Here is a 21,081-nt window from a genome sequence, read left to right as displayed (position 1 = left end):
GCAGGAGATACATAAGCATAGCTGTAGGGACCTCTGTCTGCACTAGCAGATTCAGCACACATACACACACACACACACACACACACACACACACACACGCACACACACACACACGCACACACGCACACACACACACACACACACACACACACACACACACACACACACACACACACGGCTCCTTCATCTGCTAGATTCAGCTGCTGATTAGCTCAGAGCTCGAGAGAAACATTCTTCATTCATCCTCCCTTGTGATCTCACTGCCATTTGGCATGTCTGTGTTTAAAGTTGACCTTCAGCCGGAAGGTGCACCTCTTATTAAACCACAACCTAAACATAAATGTAGATTTAACGACCTGCGGTGAATCCAACCAGACAGGTCTTGTGACCATTTGAGTCGGAGCTGCAAACCTTGAACCTGTTGGCCATCATTTCTATGTAGGTGTCAAGAGGGTCGTGTTTAACATTCATCACCTGAGACGGAACAGTATCATTAGGCGCTCTTATCTTCACACGGTGCTTGTGTTTTTCTCCTCATTATTCCATGATCTCTTTCTCTGTTGTGTTTCAAGGTCATGGCTCTGAGCGTGTGCTTGCTCTGATTCCACGGCACAAACACATCTCTTTTTTTTTCCGTTCTGTGGTAACAGCGCCGCTGACCTCCTCGAATGTGGGCCAATTAGAGGAGTCTCTGACATAGGAAAGCACTAATGTGTGAAGGCTTTTTTTCTTCAGAAAGTGATTAAGAGAATAAATCTGCCCATTTAGGGAGAGAGAGAGAAGATTATAAAGACAGTAGAGGCTATTAGACAGGACAGATGGGTGGAAGGAGCCTGGGTAATGAGCAGAAAGTATATTATAGGCTAAAGTACAGTATTCTCTGCTATGCAGCATACTTTCTGCTCATTAACAAGGCCACAGTATAATAATTAAAATATTCCAATGCCATTTTATATACTTAAATTCAGTCATTCATTTTATTTTCGGCTTTGTCCCTTTATTTATCAGGGGTCGCCACAGGGGAATGAACCGCCAACTTATTCAGCCTATGTTTTTACGCAGCTTATGCCCTCTTATCTGCAACCCATCATTGGGAAACACCCATACACACTCATTCACACACATACACTAGCGATATAAACACAACAAATCTCTTTTAAAAATTTTCCTGACGTTAGAATAAGATCCAATCCCAGTGATTTTGAGGCCCACCACATCATGACAGTGCAGTTTTCCCTGCCCATCAAACTAATTGGCAGGTTCATATTAACATGTCTCAGTAGTAACGCGTATAAACATGTCAGCAAAACAGGATTTGCAAAAAAAACTGGGATTAAAAGATCTGTTCAAACTCTCTGTGATCAGCTGCACCTCAAGAATAGGTTTAAACATGTTTGTAATGAAGAAAAAACAGTGAAATTGCTATGTATTTCAGTGTATTTAATGTGTGTGTGTGTACTGCAAACTTTGTAATTGCATTTGTGTGAGACACATAATTTCAGAAAGGCTTGAATACACTACACCACACATACATCAAGTTAACTTACTTGGACTTTTTGACTAATGAGCTGGATTTCTGCTTCATCCATCTTTGTCTCTGTCACTTTCACTGACTGCTGTTTATCTGATGTGACACCTGAGAAGCAGAGATGCATGTGGGAGCGGTGGGTCGGAGAAGCAGCTCATTTGCATTTAAAGATGCAGCCTACAAAAACAGCTACACTTTGTTCAGAGCTCAAAATGGGCATATTTTGCATTTTATAATAAATGATCTAATAGGTATTTTGAGCTGAAACTTTACAGACACATTCTGACACCAAAGACTTATTTTACATCTTGTAAAAGGGGTAAAATAGGAGCTCTTTAATGTGGTGAAATTCTATTGAACTCTTAAGTAACTCTCAGTTTAATTACTGACAGAATGTAAATTATTAGACAAGCTTGTATGAATTTGACTTCTCAATTGCTGAATGAGTAACTTGTAATGTCAAGTTCAAGTTCCATCTATACTTCTTTTATTGTCTTGGCTATTTAAATGGTTTCATAATGGCTGATTTACTGCACATAAACAGCTTTTATTTTAAATTGTGCAGCGTTCTTGCAATGTGTTTTTTATCAACTGGCTTGCATAAAAGTGCAAAAGTGAAATGGGATGCTTTGCTCTTATTTTAACATGTGGCACAAATTTGAAAACACTTCACAGAGTTGTACGTAAAAGCCTGTATACATTCCAGTGATAAAATGTAAACACAATGTTTTCAGAATAATGTGGCTGAAATGTGTGTTCATTTAGGATGTTCACGCTATGTTTTGTTTTATCCGCAGGTCCATTGTCTCGGAGCCCTTGTGAACTTTTGCCAGTTGGTGTGGGTCACCCGGTTCAGGCCATGTTAAAGAGTTTTACCGCCCTATCAGGCTGCGCAAGCAGAGGAACCACCAGCCTCCCTCAGGAGGTGCACATCATCAACCTACGAAAAGGCAGTGCACAGGGAGCCAGAGAGAAAACGGCAGAGGTGAGAATCTTGCAGTACAAGTACATCAAAGGGCTATTATGTGCACTACAACACCATTCCACAAGCATTAAATGACCAGTCTCAGTCATGTCAAGATGTGTCATAATTAAGCTTTAAAGAATGAGTGGTTTATACTGCATGTTTTCATAGAAAATATTACATAGCGTTCACAAATCACTATCCTGAAAATGCAATCTTCTATAAAAGCCTATAAATTTGTATGAGTTACTACTGCCCCCAAAGGTACATACCTCACTTTGTCCTGCAAGCTGGAGAGCAACGTTTTTTCACTGCTGTTATAATGTTGTTTTTAAAAATTTGAAAGACCTGTCTGAAATAAATGTTTTTGCTATCAGAACGTTATGTTTTGTTAGCCGAAAGTTGCTAGGCAACAGAGAAGTAAAAGTAGTGGACACTGCAAAGCAATTGGCCGCTTTGACCATTCCAGGGTGGTCCATTCCAATACTGAGGATTCTTTTGTGTTTTGTATTTTTAATAATATAACAATGTTAGAATGAAGTATACACAATTTCAGGAAAAGTCAGGGTTTTAAAGTTATTTAATGACAAAATATGAAAATGTTACAAAACTATCAATATGACTGTCTCTTTAAATCTAGTGTTAAACACAATCCAGCAGAAATATTGTCAGATTAAAAGGACGTGGAGGACCTTGTGTGAGTGCTATTTTAGATTTTTCAAATTATAGTTTCACTGATGAGACATTAAGTAGGGCTGGGCGTTTTGGCCTAAAATCAAAATCTCAATTAATTGAACATTTTTACTCGATTATGAATAATGAACCATTATTTTATAATTTTCTTTTAGTTTTTTGCCCTTATAATTCACAAACAAGTTTTGTACAGTAAAACTGCTCACTTTGAATGAAGAATGCATTACTTGATTTTAAAATAATTGAAGGAAACACACACTATCTACTATCTATGATTGTTTACTAAACATCATTGTGGAACTACTGAAATTAGACACATGTTGCCTAAAACCAAATGTCACTTTTTCTCATAAAAAACTGAAAATAAATGTATTTTTGTAAATAAAATAAAATATATTTTATATTTTTTATATTAAAAGTAGAAAATAAGCCGTCCCTTTTCTAAATAAAATAACTCTTGTATATCCTGTAAATAATATTTTGTTTCATAACTTCATAATATAACATTTCTTGCATCTTCCATAAACAAATATTTTAATGTAAATAAGAGTTTGGAAAATATGCCGTCTCAAAGCATCTCTGGTGCAGCTTCCAATCATCGTCAATGTAGTGCAAAGTAAGGCTTGACTAGAGATCAAATGTGGCTTCAAAGTGAAAGTATAAATCAGCCTTAACTGCATGTTTTGCACGTAGTCATGCATTTATACGTGCATGTATACCAATATATCTTCTGCATGCTGTTTGTGTTGCTCTGCAATAACACTTCCGAAACACTGGCTGGCTGTAGGTTTGTTTATGTTCCTCTGTGTCGAGTTTCATCCTGAGTATTTTGTTTTTTCTGAATGCTACTTTAATGTACAAGTGGCTCAAACTCACTCATTCTGAGGTGGGAACCAGCATACATACAACAGCTTTAATCATAATTTAACACAAAACAAAATTTTCCAACTGGAGCTCCTGCATGGGCTTGCTGTTTTCCACGCTCATCACCACTATCAAGCCGACCAATCATAGAGCTTGCTCTATGTCATAAAGTGTAGTAACATTTTTTGTAAGGTGCATGTAATGTCGAATTCAGACTGCATGATTTTAGCCACGATTTGGACTCGCCGACTGGTTTTGAGAAATCGCAGACAAATGCCTGAAATCACATGAAAATCTGTGCTCGTTCACGTGAGTAACAATCACACAGTGTGAACTATCAAAGAATCGCAGATGAGTCGCCAACGCCCGTGAAATATTTGGCATGCTAAATATCTGGAGCTGTCGGTCATTCAAATCATGTCGTGTGAAATGTGTTCTGATTGAAAATAACATCGGTGATTACCGACAGCCAATGAGAGAGAGCAGCATCCACTAGTATGGGCACCTGCAGGCCAGCGGGAGGTTGTGAAGAAGTCAAAAGCACATATTTTCAGTTTATTTGGACCCAAGAAATGGAGGAAAAACTAGTGTAAATTTGGCAGGAGCACCGTGTCTGTTTGACGTGTCATCTGAGCAATATCACAACCTGGTCGAAAAATAAAAAAGTTGAGGAGAAATTGCTAATTCTCTTCTAAAGTCAGTTTTTTCTATTATGTAGTTAATTTCCATGTCACTTCTCATGTTTGTTTGGTAGTGAGACGTAGTTTGGACAAAGTTGTTGGCGATTCTTCCTATTGTAAAGTCATGCAGTGTGAAACCTCCTGTCGCCGAACCATCCTACATTGTAAACACAGCACAGACAGAATGCTACCTCAGATAGTCAAGCAATGTGAAAACATCCGTGACGTGACTACTTTGACAATCATACAGTCTGAACACGACATAAGTGTTGGCGTCAGCCATGGTGAGGGGTATAGACTTCATGAAGGCTGCACTGGACCATATGCTTGCGCTTGACGAAGAAGTATAAACAGAGCGGGGTCAGGTGACTTCCCACTTGGTAGGGGAAGTGATTGAAACAATTAACCAGGAACAATTTGATTGATTATAGGCTCTCAATGTTGATTTCTATGATTTTTAAATTAATTGCCCAGCCCTAACATCAAGCCACTAAAACCTGGAAACAAAGAGTTGTTTAAATGGCCTCTTAGCAAAGCTGTTTCTTGTAGGTTTAACTTGTAATGATGAAGTGCTTATGAAGATTCTATGATTTTTAAGTTGGCTGAGGTAGTGTGAGGTTGTTAAATTGTGAGTTCTCTTGCTAGTTGGTGGGGGTGTTGTAGAAACAGCGTGGGGTGCGTCCACAGGGTTTGCGTATCAATTGATGTTGTAATTGCTGGAAGGACCATTTGGCTGAGATCACCGCTGACTCGTGTTTACATTATCATTTCTGTAATTAGAGCCTTTTCCCGAAGCGCAAGCATAAAAACACATTTGTGTCGACATAGAAGCAAGATAAGTTTCTGATACAAACCTTTTCTGCCCAAGTTGTTCTTTTAGAACTCTCATTAGCAACCAATAAGTATGGAAAGAAAATATGTTCTTGGAGAAAGATTGGCCATCAATATTTCAGCCCTCACATATCCCAAGAAAAACACCGTTGGGCCTCAGGAAAGTTGGGGTAAGAAGGCTGAGCCTGAAGTTTTGCGAGCGAAACGGGAGGAAGAAAGAAAGACAGAAAGAGCGAAAATGGATGCAGTTGTCGGGCACTATCAGCCACGCGGATCGAGAAAGGCTTTTTCTCCCTCTGAACTTTGTGTGGCTTGGGCTCACAGCTCTATTGAAATACAATATTGGTCCCTGCCGACACAGACAATGATGGCTTTAAACCGCCTCGCTTTCACTGTCGTGTGTTTTTTGCATCAGGGAGCAAGTATCACTCAACTGGGTCGGTGCAGACAAAAGCTTGCTTCTTCTTCCCTGCCAGGGTTCAAAGCCCCCTCGGATTTGAGTCCACGGCGCTCCATTAGACTGCCGCTCACATTTATACCCTGTACCGTGTGCCCTCATGCATTGTAATCAGCATCGCTGCGGATGGCTGTTGTTCCCTCCACCCTGACAGACAGGAAGGAGAAGAAAAGCGCGCTGGCCAAAGCACAGGAGCGGAGCGCTGTAAACATCCGTGCCAGAGAGATCAGATTGTTGTTGGTGGCTTCAGTATGTGAAACAAAAGCCCGAGGAATGCTATCTGACATATCTCAAAAGAGTACACTACATGGTGCTGGTGAGCGAGGAAAAGGGCTTCTTTTGTTTGCAAGCTGTCAATCGCAAAGTGTTTGATAAATGTTTTTATTGGCAAAATTCAGCCCATTCAGCAGCCGACTACACATTATGTTCAGTTTGTGTCTTACATAAGAACATTTGCTATATATCCAATTGAGAATTAAATTAAATTAAATTAAATTAAATTAAATTAAATTAAATTAAATTAAATTAAATTAAATTAAATTAAATTAAATTAAATTAAATTAAATTAAATTAAATTTATTTTCGGCTTAGTCCCTTAATTAATGAAGGGTCGCCACAGTGGAACTTATCCAGCATATGCCCTTCCAGCCGCAACCCAACACTGGGAAACACCTATACACTCCTGCATTTACACTCATACACTACGGCCAGTTTGCATATTTGATACCAGGTACTTACACATAAACTCTGCATCAAAAGGGTCTGTAATTTTCAGTAGTTGAAGAAGTATACTGTAGCTGGCCGACCAGCCCAATACTGTTTTAAAACCAGCAAATCAGTCCAGTAAAGGATTTAAGGATTTAAGACTTAAACATTTGCAGGCGATTGATCTAAACAGCAGGCTCTTTCATGGACAAAGAGCAGCATGTCTGCTAGCATGACTCCTCACCATGAGTCACTGGTCATGCTATTGGATCCCGTCCTCTAAATCTGCTCTGTCAGGACTTTGCAGTAGCCTGAAACCATGTGCTGGAGGAGATGTGTGAAAATCAACATGTCCCAACTAGTCATCAGGATTCCAGGCTCCAACGGCTGAAAGTGGACTGATGATGAATGAGACATGTCGTTTTCTGCTATGCTATAATGCCATTTGCTGTTCACTTTAGTTGGCAAATAGCTAAAGTGCTCAATTCCCTATGATGCCGTTGTTGTGGGATTGTATCAGTTTCTTGGTAACAGATTTGCCTTTTTTTGTGCTTTTCACTTAAAACTGGTGAATAGTTGAATGGAGGCCAAGGCTGAGTTTACTCAGCACATTCTAGGGCCTTGTTGGAGTCCTGACTACAATATGTCTTGGTTCGTTTTCCTTATGCAGATTTATTGTGATCATTTTTCTTCATTTTAGTGGAAAATGAAAGAATAGGATATGTATAACATGAATAGCACAAAGGAAAGCTTAGTGATAAGTACAAATTCAACAAAATAGCATAACAAATGTCAGGAATAAAGGTACATACTGTACTGTAACTGCCACTGTGGTGGTACCTGATCAAAATATGCACTTTTTGATTTTGGTACTAATATATACGATTAAAGAATTAATATGTGTTGTTAAAGGCACACTTAGCTAATTTTGCTGAATGATATTGATATTTGAAACAAACACACCCATAACCCAACAAGACCCCCCAAGCCCTTATTATGATCAGTTTAAGATTATTAGAGTTTACTTATTTACTGATTGGCTGCAAGTGCAAGTGTTTTGGGACTTGAGCTGTGTTCGAAATTGCCAACTACTCAGGCCCCATTTACACTAATATGTTTTAGTTTTAAAATGGCGTTTAGAATGAAAACGATCCATGTCCACACTGGCGTTTCACCCAGTGTTTCTGAACAGATCTCCGTCCACACTATAACTCTGGCATGAGCTGGATTGTACGTTATATATTTTATAATGGTCATTATTGATTATTAAAACTGATATTCAGCAAAAGAGACAGGGTATGTTTTTTAATGAAAATAAAGGGAGGCAGTTATGTTATAGGCTCTGTTTTGTTATAAATGCAGTACGCCTAAAGTGAAGATGATGGTCATATAAATATGTAGCTACACGATGCCTCAACCTTTTTGGTATCTCTGTTAAGTTGTTAATATCAAAATGAATGTAGACAGTTCCTTATATAATATTTTCACTTTTTTGTTAGGATAATGAAACAATGTAGCCAGGGTGATGTGAATGACATTATAAAGTACACTGTTCCCTTTGAAGATTTACCCGACATGTCCTCTGGAGTTTGTTTTCCATATCAAACTTGCGAAGTCTGAACTTACAAGGAAAGATGCAAGACTGAACTTTGTGTATTTAATATTGAGGGAAAAACCCCAATCAAGCGAATGTCAGCAGCCATGCCTCCATTTTCAGATGTCTTAGTTTTTTCCCCATCCACACTGACACGGAGCAGCAGCGTTTTAAAACCAAAACATCCTCCAGCGTTTTCAAAACGCTCCATTTTTGGGGCTCAAAAATTTGGGATAGTGTGGACAGAAAGTGTAACAGTAGCAAAACTTATGCGTTTTAAAACTAAACGTATTAGTGTAAATGGGGCCTCAGTAGATTCTGCATTTGAATTTGAGTTTACTACTCGACCATTAGAAAAGTATGATCTACACAGTATGAATGTGAGTAGTATGAATGGAACTTGGACCTACTACATCCGACATTTTGTTTTTATTATGTGACCTACGTACATCAGTTGCGTTGCTTCTCTCCAATTCATGAATTCTCTTGTGGTGCATCATGGGATAGTGTACCATCCATCAGATGCGCACTTCAGAATCTCGCCGGAAGTAGAAGGTCATACAGGTACTTCTCACATACTGTCTATGAATTCAGACATACTACTCGGCTTGCATACTGTTTATATCATACTGTAAAATTTGGAAGCATTCAATTTCGGACACAGCCACGATCTGCAGATATGGTCAAAAGCATTTTTCAAATATTGCTTAATAGCACCCTTTAGCTCAGGGATAGACAAACTTGTTCCTGGAAGGCCAGTATCTTGGAGAGTTTTGCTCCAACACTAATCAAACACACACGAGCATACTAATCAGTGTCTTCAAGATCACTTGAAAGCTATAGACAGGAGTGTTTTGTTCAGGGTTGGAGCTTAACTCTGCCGGAATCCGGCCTTCGAGGAACAAGTTTGGGTAACACTTTATTTTGATGGTCCATTTAAGTAGACTGTCTGCCTAATATCCGTTGATACTGCTGCTAAATAGACATTTAACTGACTATAAGAAACTTAGCAAGTACACGCAAACTTAAACTAACCCTAACCCTAACCCCAACCTAACAGTCTACTTATAATCTAATGAGAATTAGTTGGCATGTAGATGCAATGTATCTTAAATTCAACAAACGGACCATTAAAACAAAGTGTGACCTAAGTTTCCCCATCCTTGCTTTAGGAACAAATTTTAGCTTACATAGGAACGTAAAAAGCTGGTGGAAATGTAATTTTGGCTTCACTAGTGGCCTTAAACGTAATTGCAAAATTAGAGACAAACTGCTTACCTACATGGTAAGCTGAAGACTATAATAATCTTTCTTGTAGGGGTTGAATAGCTAATATTTGTTCCGGTATCCCTACAGTCCCTAGTACTTGATGCATTTAACTTTTAGATTAATGGCAGAGTTAAACCATCCTGTGTATTGGTGCACAAATTGTGAGTGATTTTTAAATATTAATGTGCCAGATTCAAAACTGTACTAGGTTGAAAGCTGTTTTATATTTAAGGCACACAGAGATCTGCACAAGTTCGGAATTTTAGATTTAATTGTATTTTGCAGTCTCTAATACTAGACCTAAATACTAAAAACTATTTTTCTTTTTTTATGCTGATGCAAAGCTTTTCCCAATTAAAATTTTTTATCAATTTACATCATTTTAATTTACATTTACAGCAGTTAAGCTTGTTTTTGTCTTTATTTTCTGCTCTTAACTAAAAAAATCAGACAAAAAAAAACTTCATTACATACCTAATTTTTTTGTTTAATGTATTAATCACTACATGTTTAAAAACAGCAAAGAACATATGTAAACATAAATAATAATAATAATAATAATAATAATAATAATAATAATAGTAATAATAATAATAATAAAAAAATAAATATAAATAAATAAATAAATAAATAAATAAATAAATAAATAAATAAATAAATAAATAAATAAATAAATAAATAAATAAAGGAAATGCAGTTTTGGCACTACTAGTGGCACCAAATGGAATTGTAAAAATTCACAGCACATGCATAAAATGTTTCCCACGAGGGTTGTTCACCCCAAAATCATCGTTGTCATCATTTATTTACCCTCCACATTTTCTCTTCTCATCTCTTTGAGTTTCTTTCATCTGTTGAACACTAAAGAAGATATTTTGAGAAATGTTAGAAACCTTTTACTTCCATAGTACTTTTTTCCATGTGTACAGGTTAACAACATTCTCTAAAACATAGTTTTTTTTATTTCACAGAAAAGTTTAACTTATAATGGCTTAGAACCAGTTGAAAGATGAGTAAATTGTGAGTAAATTTACAATTTTGGGTTGAACTATCTCTATATATATGGAGGAGGGATTTTAACATTTATTAACACCTTGACAACTGACAGTCTTTTTGCGTGCATATAAGCGGATTTCAGCCTCCCTTTAAGCTTTGTATGAGGTGAGTTTTGTCTACACACACAAGAAGATAAGACTGTTCCTCTTACCACATTCCAAGCCACAGAAATGTCAAAAACCGGTCCAGATATTGTGCTCAGTGATGGGGAAGGAAGATTAAGTATTCACTGAACAAAAGAATCATGACAGCTGTTGATGTACACACATCCGCACTACGGATTTCTACTATCTAAGGGTAAAAGGATCAGAATATAATCAAGCATACACATTTGCAAACTATAGAACCAGAATACTAACACACAGGCACAGATTTTGATGCTTGTTTTGAGATGCGGTTATAATCTATACTAAAAACAAATTCCCAATCTGTTCATTTAAAGCTCAAAATGATCTGCTCAATATCATTTTAAGGTGTGTATAATGTTTGTACATAAGTACATAATGTACATAAGTTTGGGGTCAGTTTTTTTTTTAATAAAATAATTCTGTTCATCAAGGCAGCTTTAATTAAATGTAAAAAGAAAATGTTAAATTGTTAAACATTTGTTAACATTTCAAAATTAAATTATTACTCCAGTCATAATTGTTTTTATTATGATTACATTAATAATAATAATAATAATAATAATAATAATAATAATAATAATAATAATAATAATAATAATAATATAAGAGTGATTTCTGAAGGATCATGTGACTGAACAGTTATTTTCTAGTGCAATATCACTTCACAATTTTACAATTTGTACTGTATTTTTTATTAAATAAATGCAGCTTTAGTAAGCCAGATACGTTTATTTTAAAACATTTTAAAATCCTACTGACCCCAAACGTTTGACCAGTAGTCTATGTAAAAGAGCATAAATGTACTATTTTAATAAGACTTGGTGTCAGAAATTAGGATTGCACATTATTTAATTTTATTTGTTTATTGGATTTATATTAGCTAGTTTTACTTTTTCTTTGTTTGGAATACTTTTATTTTAATCTAACACCAACATTTTTTATTTGTAACTTTTAGAAATCGATTAGGCAACACATATTGACTAATAACAACTGTAACTAGCTGTTATACAGTCCTGCCATTCAATAAACACAGCTATGATAACAGTTTACATGAGGAAAATTGATCTTTAACATTTGTATGACTAGCATTTGCCTTATTATTAAATCTTAAAACACAAATGTTGTTGACTTATTCTGCTTAACCATATCCTAAACCCCTTAACCTTCCCTATTCCAACATAACATTCATTTATTGTACTGTTTTACAATTGTACATTTTTAACATTTTCTCTAAAGTCACTTGTCAACATTTTAAATAATATTTTTTTTTTTCTGCCAATATGATTATTAATTTAGGACATAACCTTTAAAAATATTTTTTAGTATTAGTATATTTAACATATTGTATAGTAGTTTTAACAATTGAGATATGTTCCTTTGTCAATTGAATCACTATTATATATTTTGAATGCAATGTATTCATTCATTCATTTTCTTTTCGGCTTAGTCCCTTTATTAATCCGGGGTCGCCACAGCGGAATGAACTGCCAACTATAGTGGATTATAGTGGATTTATACATTTATTTATGTATTTATTTTTGACACACTGTAACCGTGTGTCCGTAGTGCCCTTTGCAGTCGGATGTTTCTTTAAAAAAAAAAAAAACGACTCCAGTTACTGGTCTCGGATTCAGCTTGTGTGGTTCGGAAACCAGTAAACAATAACGTCCCAAAGGGGAAGTGTAGGGTCATTGGTATGGCGAAATTCTCAGCAGACTCTCATTTATTTAATATCTGCCTCTCACCATGGTTCAAGTTCACATTTTTGTCCATTGTGCTCATTTTCAACATATAAAAAATGCATTGTCTTGTTAATCACACAGAACGCTAAACCCGGCCAATGTCTTCCTTCCTTTGGGATTGTGGACTTTTAGAAGTGTTCTAATGTCATGCAAGACTATTTGTCCTTGACACGTTTATGCGGCCAAGAGCACTGCATTTCTTCTGGTTTATATATGAACCCCTCTGGACTATTTGTTTTGGACCTCTTCCAGATGTTCTCCATTTCTCAACGGGACCGTGTGCTTAGCGTGTACAGTATTCGTTGGCTTGCTTCGCTGTGCTAATGAAGGAGTGCTGGGTTACCCGGCATGCCAAAACTTTCCTCGCCAGTTATATTTAAGAGATTTTATGTATTGGCGAAACTCGACTCTGTCCTCCTGACACGTTGCTTGGTGTCTCTCATGCCTTGTTCACCTGTGTGGTCCATGGCTAGATGGAAGAAGGACAGATAAATCTGCCTGTCCGTGACTCTTTGGCGTCGCAGAGGAGGTTTAGAAGGGGCCGAGGCCAGTTTTGGGGGTCATGGTTGTGGGAGAGAGATTTTTTTTTTCACCTAAATGGAGACAGATAAGCACCCAAGGACATCTGGCTGAATCACAATGAGTCTTGACATTAACTACCACCTACCTGGGGCATTGGCACAGATGTGGCCTTCTGTATCCACACACCCACACTTAAATCACATTTAAAACACACAACCAAAACCGCCTTCTCTCTCTCTCTTTTTTCCAGAGATAAATGCACATGGTTGATTTTACTTAAAATACACATGCACCCATTTTTTGGGGAGTCATTTGTTTGAATTAAATTTAACTTGAACGTTATTTAAAAAGTCAAATGTACTAGAAAACATTAAAGATTTAATATATACTTATAGGGATAGTTCACAAAAACTACTTTTTCCATCTGTGGTTTTAAACCTTTATGAGTTTTTCTCTTCAGTTGAACACAAAATAAGATACTTTGAAAAATACTGGTTGATGGTACCCTTCATCTTCCATACTATAACTTTTAAAAAAAAATAAAAGTATGTATAGTATACACAAGACATGTCAATTGTAAAGTTTTGAATGGGGGAAAATGCATTCATAATATATCTGCTATAGTGAATAGAAGGAAGGTCTATGGAAGGAAGCCCTGCCTTCAAGAAATGGAGCCACTGATCGATCACTATAGAATGACAATTCTCTGGGGGAGGGGCTTGGTCCACATATGTGTTTTTATGGCATTTTCTGTAGCTATATTGTGATGAACCCTCATGGGTCAGCAAATGTGTTGGAATCTCAGCAAAATCTTACTTTAAACCGACTTTTCAATGCACATGACATTGGAACATGACTGTCGGAATATGCCCACTGTAAAACCCAAAAAGTTAAGGTAACCCAAACCGTTTGAGGAAACCGATTGCAACAAACCATTTAAATTCAAAAACTAATCCTAATGAGTATTGTGAACTTAATCCATTTGAGTAAACAAGGCAATTTGAGCACAGTAAAACCCAATAAATGTAGAGAACACAAACCAACTGAGTACTGCAAAACAATTAAGTTAAGGCAACTCAACCCTTTGGAGGAAGCCGATTGCAACAAACCATTTGAGTCAAAAAACTAATCTGTATGAGTATTGTAAACTTACTCCATTTAAGTTGAAGTAATGAAGTATTTATTTAAATCATTACCTTCAACACAGAGTTCAAAACTCTTTCCAAATGAGTAAAATTAAATTTCAGTACATTTTGAAATAAAAGAATGCAAAAGCAAGAGCCTTTATTCTCCATGCGTTCACAATGGTTGAATGAATGAATGAATGAATACTAAAAACTCATATACCACTTAAAAGTTTGAAGGAAATGTGGAGACAACATAAAAAATATTTTTTATTACTCATTTATGAATAGAAATGTTTTTTTTTAAATATAAACTTTTTTTTCTGATAATAATTAAATAACGAAAAAAACAACAAAACGATTATATCTCATCTAACGTGCATGGATCTGCTTTGACAACACTAATATACATCACATCCAGTCGGATGGTCGCATACGGTCTAGTTGCAGAAGTTATATATTTTAACAGATCCGCAGCTCAAATCGGATCCAAATTTTCTGCATACGAAGATGATCGGAACTCCACACAGCTCCTGGACTATTCTCTATTGGAAATGAATGAATTCCGGTTGGTCGCTTGTCGATTGTCGTGTGCAGAGGAAAAGCGGCTTTACAGACATTAAAATATATCTACATAAAGCTATACATTTAAATAAACCAAATAAATCTGTAAACAAATGTTCTCTGGTTTTGTAATCTGTTTGAAATGAACACAAAGTACAGTCAGTTCCACCTGAACTCATGAATTCCCGCCTCTGGTATTCAAACACAAATCACGAAGAGACTGCTGTCCTTTTGGAAGAAGATTTGTTATCAGGAATAAGTTGGCAATTACTTCAGAAGAGAAGTGTGATCAGACATGGCTTTATTTAGAGGATGATATTGCGTAACATGTATGTTACTGGTTATGTTATGTTTGTTACATTATTTGATTTATAGGATGACGTCTGATCGCGTTCTTCAGAAATGGCCATAAAAGGAGGTTGGTGTTGTGATCTCATTCCCTTCGAGTGCACATGCACAGTAGCTTGGGAAGCCTGAAAAAAAATGTAACTTTTGTTCTGATCTTAATGTTTAGAAACAAAATGTGAGACTGTTGCTGTTAAATTTTACTCATGCTACTAAAAAAAAATTATCATAAGCTTAACAGTTTTGAAGAATTTGATGTTTCCGCAATCAAAGAGATTGGAGTTTGCACTTTCATGCCTGAGAGGCATTTCAAAGATGGCTGCCAAGTGAAATGACTTTAAGCATAGGTCTCAAACTCAACTCCTGGAGGGCCGCAGCTCTGCACAGTTTTGCTCCAACCCTGATCAAACACAGTTGATCCAACTAATCAAGGTGTTCATGATTCTTTTGAACACCTCGATTATTTGGATTAGCTGTATTTGATAAGGTTGGAGCAAAACTGTGCAGAGCTGCAGCCCTCCAGGAATTGAATTTGAGACCTATGCTTTAAAGGGACTTTGTCAACCAGCATTCTTCAAAATAACCTATTTTGTGTTCAACAGAAGAAAAAAGCTCAAATAGAGTTTGATAGATTTAAATCTGAATTACATTTGAATTAAATCTACCAAGTTAATACAAGTTAAAACAATGTCAATTTTATGTCTTGTACAGAAAAAAAATGCCATATACATACTGATTTTTATACACAGCCCAACTGATTTTATACTAAACCCAACTCACACAGGAAACAATCTGGATCTTTACATTTTCAAAATCCCTATTAGGTCAAATTTTACTGGTATTGCTATAGTTGTGTAGACACTTGTCTACACACACATACACACACGCCCGCACGCATGCACATACACACACAGAGCACACACTATGTCCTTCAGTGGTAATCCAGCATGGAGACTGTGGCAGGGTCTTGTTTCATGTGCCCAGGCGCCACTGGCCTTCAACGACAGATGGATCAGATCGTCCAAGACATAAACAATTCAGCGAAGCCTTGATTTACTGCTCTCAAACACAATTTTGAAAACCTAGAGGGGCGATAGAGTTACTGGACACCCTGGTTCCGCCAACTAGTGGACCTTTATGAAATTTGCAAAGGTAATAAACCAGTAGAGCTTGAAATTGTAGATCTGACAACAGTCATTTTTAATAGTCATTTGTCATCAGTTATTTACTCAATCTTAAATATTCAGTACAGTGGTATATACTTATTAAAATGAAATAAAGAGCCCCTATTATGGGTTTTTGTAAATGACCTTTCATGCAGTGTGTAACACAGCACTAAGTAATTGAAAACATCCAGCTGAGGTGTAAATTATTGTGTACTAAAGTGTACTATTCATTCTTAAACAAAATAGTCGACTCAGAGTCACGATTTCCCTTCAGACACTAGTGGAGCACGGGGATCATGGGATTGATCATGACGAGAAGATGACGATCACTGACAGACGGAGATCGGCTGCAGGGAATAAAGGGTTAATTTTAATTTTCACAACAGTGCCACAGTGTAGCCAACCTAGTGTTGTGTTTCCTCCTGTCATTTTCAGATTTTTGATACAATAACCAACAATGCAACGTGGGATTTGCTGGCAGATAAGGGAAGGATTAAAGGAAGAAGCAGCAGAGACTGTTATGTATGGGACCTTGTCAGACTTTGATAGGGACTTTGTCAGTAACTGTTACAATTCAAATGGACCAATTTCTTCTTTCTCTGGATCATAACATGTAAGTGTAATTAAAATTGTTGCCTTGTTTTGTGTAGTTTGTGTACAATTGTGTGCTATAAGTTGTAATCGCTCCACGTGGCTTGTAATAACTTATCTATGATAGATCAGTACTTGTACTGTATCTGTCAGATTAAATCTGTATGGGGCTATTCACATATTGTGTCCAAAGCCACGTTGAAAACATGACACTTGCTTCTTCCTTTACCGATTTAAATGCATTTCTGAACTCATGATCCTCTGCCGTTTGTCCTTGCTATGGCCACCATCAGCTGTTCCTACATGCGCGGCCAATTTTCAAAGTAGTTTAACTTTTGCCACTTTGTGGATTAATACTGTGTCGTTGTTATTATTGGGGTTAGCGTTAAGAGTAGAGTATAATGCTGGTGTTTAACTGCAGTGCATTATTGCATTCCTGCATTTGGCTCTCACATATTCTGTGCTACTTCATAAACGTGTTGGACATTTCTCCCTTTTTCGTCCTGAACGCAGTCGACCAATCACAACAGACTGGGTCATCAGTCCAATCAGCGCATGATTAACTTTGCACTAAGGAGTTTGGGAACAAATGAATCGCTGAACAAATCATATGGGAATCGTTGGGATAATTAGGTAAAAATAAATGCATATTATAAGGCAGTGAAAGTGTTTTTTGACATTGCATGCATATAAACCGGCTGTTGGAGACCCCTAAAACCCCTAAAATAGAATTTAAAAAAAAAATGGGTGTGTGATTTTTAATTACTGAATCACTTTCAGTATTAAATGACATGGATACATATTTATAATATAAAATAGATTATATTTTTAAAATATTTTTTTCTTATTGGTAAAATTGCATATTTTTTGCTGTACTATTAATTTTAATAGTATTAAAGGGCACATAGTTTACCCCTTTTTTAAGATTTAATATTAATATTGTGGTTCTTCTGAGTGTGCCAGTTTAGGTTCAGTTCAAAACACAATTTAAAAAGTGTCATTTTTAGGGGCGTGTACACAGCTCGCTGTTTTAGGGCTGTGTTGCTTTACATTAAAACTAGTTTCGACTTCCTGCCCAACGTAAAAAGGGGGCGGAGCCAAGAGCTTCCCCGATTTGTGTTTGGCAACAGACAGGCAGACAGAGAGAAGCAACATGAGTGAGAGGACCAGCATTTAGCCGTACATGTACGACTAGGACACAGACTGAGCAGAGAGTACAAAATCATTTGTGTCTTTGTATAGTTTTACAGCCAACTGTGTGCTAGTTTAAAGTTCCGAGCTTGTACAACGAGACTAATAACCACGCACACTGAATTTACTTTGACTGAGGCACCGGATGCGCCACTCAGAGCCACGACATGGCACACCAGACACGCACATTCGCATATTATTTAAAATGAATCTATTCAGATGGCGTTCTGTGGCGCGGCAGAAATATGAAGTGTCCTGAGTGGTGGCTGGGCGCCACGGACAGCCGCCGACTTGAAGCGCCGTTGTGTGTACCCTGATACAAACCTATGTGTAGAATTCTAAAATGCATGGCGCTGTGTGGCGCACCGCTATGCGTCACCGAGCAGAGCTTCTGGTGTGCGACCTGCAGGCAAGTTCGTTATTTTTTTTCCAATGGAGGTAGTGTTTCCAATGGAATAGTGTTAGGATGACGCGGTGGCACAGTGGGTAGCACAATCGGCTGACAGCAAGAAGGTCGTTGGTTCGAGCCTCGGCTGGGTTAGTTGGCATTTCTGTGTGGAGTTTGCATGTTCTCCCCGAGTTTGCGTGGGTTTCCTCCGGGTGCTCCGGTTTTCCCCACAAGTCCAAAGACATGTGGTGTAGGTAAATTGGGTAAACTAAATTGGCCGTAGTGTATGTGTGTGATTGAGTGTGTGTGGGTGTTCCCCAGTGATGGGTCACAGCTGGGAGGCCATCTGCTGAGTAAAACTTGTGCTGGATAAGTTGGCGGTTCATTTCACTGTGGCAAACCCAGATTAATAAAGAGACCAAGCCGAAAAGAAATGAAATAAATAGTATTAAAGTAAAATATTACTGTATTATTAAGTAACAAAAATGATTTATATTAGTGAAATCCTTTCAGATTTAAGTATAGAATCATCAAACGAAGTCATCATAAGATTTCTACTCTTTGAAAAAAAAGCTTTTGTGCCATACTTATGATACCATTAAATGTTGTTACAAGAATGGAATAGACCTGTCATATCTCTACCTGATTTAGAGGATATACTAAAAATGTATCGCAACTGATAGTATTATAAACAGTAATTTACTGTTATAATAACAGATCCAATGTTTATTTCTATAACACTGCCTCATAGTTCTGAGCAAACACACACCCTGTCTTTCTCGCATCCTCCTGTTAGAAATAACAGTGTCAGTTGCCTTTCATATTGTGTGAAATTTGCAAGCTGTTTGTCATGCAACCTCGTGGAATGTAAGTCAGGGCGTAGAGTTCATAAATTCATCTCTTTTTGTTTGAAGTGGCCATCCTCTTGTTTGTTTTGGACCGGGTCTCGGATGCTTGTTTACAGAGTCAGCATGAATGCAGTCAGTCAGTCAGCAACTACAGCTAGGTTAGTCTCTAAAATCCTCCACGTCCCCTCACAGGCTTAACCCTCTCAGATAGAGGTGAAGACATTTGGTATGAATTGTGAGGAAGGGTCATAGTACACATTTTATACATATTATTTGTCCTTTAATGCTTTAAGGGTCAGTTAGGGGGGGTTTAATTTTTGCCACTACAAATTGCGACTAACTGTTCACAACTGGCAATGATGTGTTTTTGTCGAATTGATCACAAGTGGACAACACTAAGTACAGGTGTAAATGGGGTGTGAACCCTGTCCACTTTCAATCTCTTCACACAGCTGTTCTCTTGCAGCTCTCGTGAACTGCTGTTTTTCAGAAGATAATGAATAAAGATGCGAATGTTATATTTTGTCTGTAAATTCTTTGATAATTTTATTATATTAAAAGAAACATTCAGGGATTTGCAAGTTTAAGCCTTGAAACCTTTGGATGATGCTTGTGTTGGATGATTGAACTTTTCATGTGATCAATTCCTGATACTTTTTTTTTTAATGTTAAAATGGTGAAAACAGAAAACACACTTTATGAATACTTTATGCATTGACTGATGAAATGTCTCATCCACTTCTATTAGACCTACATACTTTTGTTTTGTTAAAAAGGTAAATAAAAAAGGTAAAGTATGTAGGTCAAATAGGAGTTGATCAGAAATAAAATAAATAAATTCTCTGTAATTTCATTATCAAATGCATGAAGTATAGCCTATTCAAAAAGCGTACTTAATTGATCTGGTGTATTTTAAAGGGGTGGTCCACTATGACCATTTGTCCATTACCACCATTATAAGCTCCCAATATAAATCAATATCAAACACAAGATAGCAAGTCACAATTAATTCAAAATGAACAAGCATTTCATCTTTTTGTAGACCAAACAATTGATTTGAATGAGGAGTACACCCAAACGTATTTACTTGCTCAAGCCAAAGCCACATTTGTAAATTACCACCTGAAAAAATGTTGCGCCAAATTTAATTGTAAAATTCCAATGGGTTTTCACATGACTGACTGCTTCATGCTAATATTCAGATTATCTTTCAAAAGAGAATTGTTGTGGGGAAGGAAAAGTTTCTCTGTTCATCAAATAAAGGTATGATTATATTAATTCAGTTGACTTGAAGTGCAGTATCTATTTATAATACTTTTATACTGTTTTCTAGTTTTTACGATAAGTGCCTGTTAGGTTTTTTTTCTGTTGATAACATATTAAAGATAAGGTATAAAAAGCGGTAATGGATAGGAGTGGGGCTAAGTGCTCAAAAATACATATAATATTGTAAATATAAAATATTAATTTCTATTTTTGCAAATGCATGCAAAGATGTTTCTGGATCTGACGAATAAGCAAACAGTTGATAACTTGATAAGAAGCAGACAAGCGGTACCCTGCACATTGAAAAATGACGTCAAAGGTTGCTGACCAAGCGTCAAAATGTGATGAGTTGGGAGTGAGAATGGGTTGTTTTTCCCAAAATGAAATGCAGTCTGTTTTGCCTCAAAAAAACTTGACAAAAACTAAAAGTGGGCCTCAGGGAAAAATAAAATGTTGAACAAGTATGAAATGAAAAATTGCTTATTACATGAGCACATAAAAAATACATTAACACTCACGCAGACAGCAGCTGCAAGGTGTCAGCACTGCTCTTTTATTCGCATTG

The 21,081-nt window shown here is 36.8% G+C and overlaps 1 protein-coding gene across 1 annotated transcript in view; it reads left to right on the top strand.

Moving 5' to 3' along the window:
* Positions 1 to 21,081, top strand: part of tgfbr3 (transforming growth factor, beta receptor III) — a 253,478-nt gene that overhangs the window by 122,976 nt on the left and 109,421 nt on the right. The window contains exon 3 of the mRNA XM_056459804.1: positions 2,326 to 2,513. Coding sequence (XP_056315779.1) covers positions 2,326 to 2,513 — 188 coding nt within the window. The remainder of the gene's footprint in view (positions 1 to 2,325; positions 2,514 to 21,081) is intronic.

Source organism: Danio aesculapii, chromosome 6, assembly GCF_903798145.1.
Source record: "Danio aesculapii chromosome 6, fDanAes4.1, whole genome shotgun sequence".
NCBI classification, from domain to species: Eukaryota; Metazoa; Chordata; class Actinopteri; order Cypriniformes; family Danionidae; genus Danio; species Danio aesculapii.
This window is presented reverse-complemented; position numbering and strand designations above follow the sequence as displayed.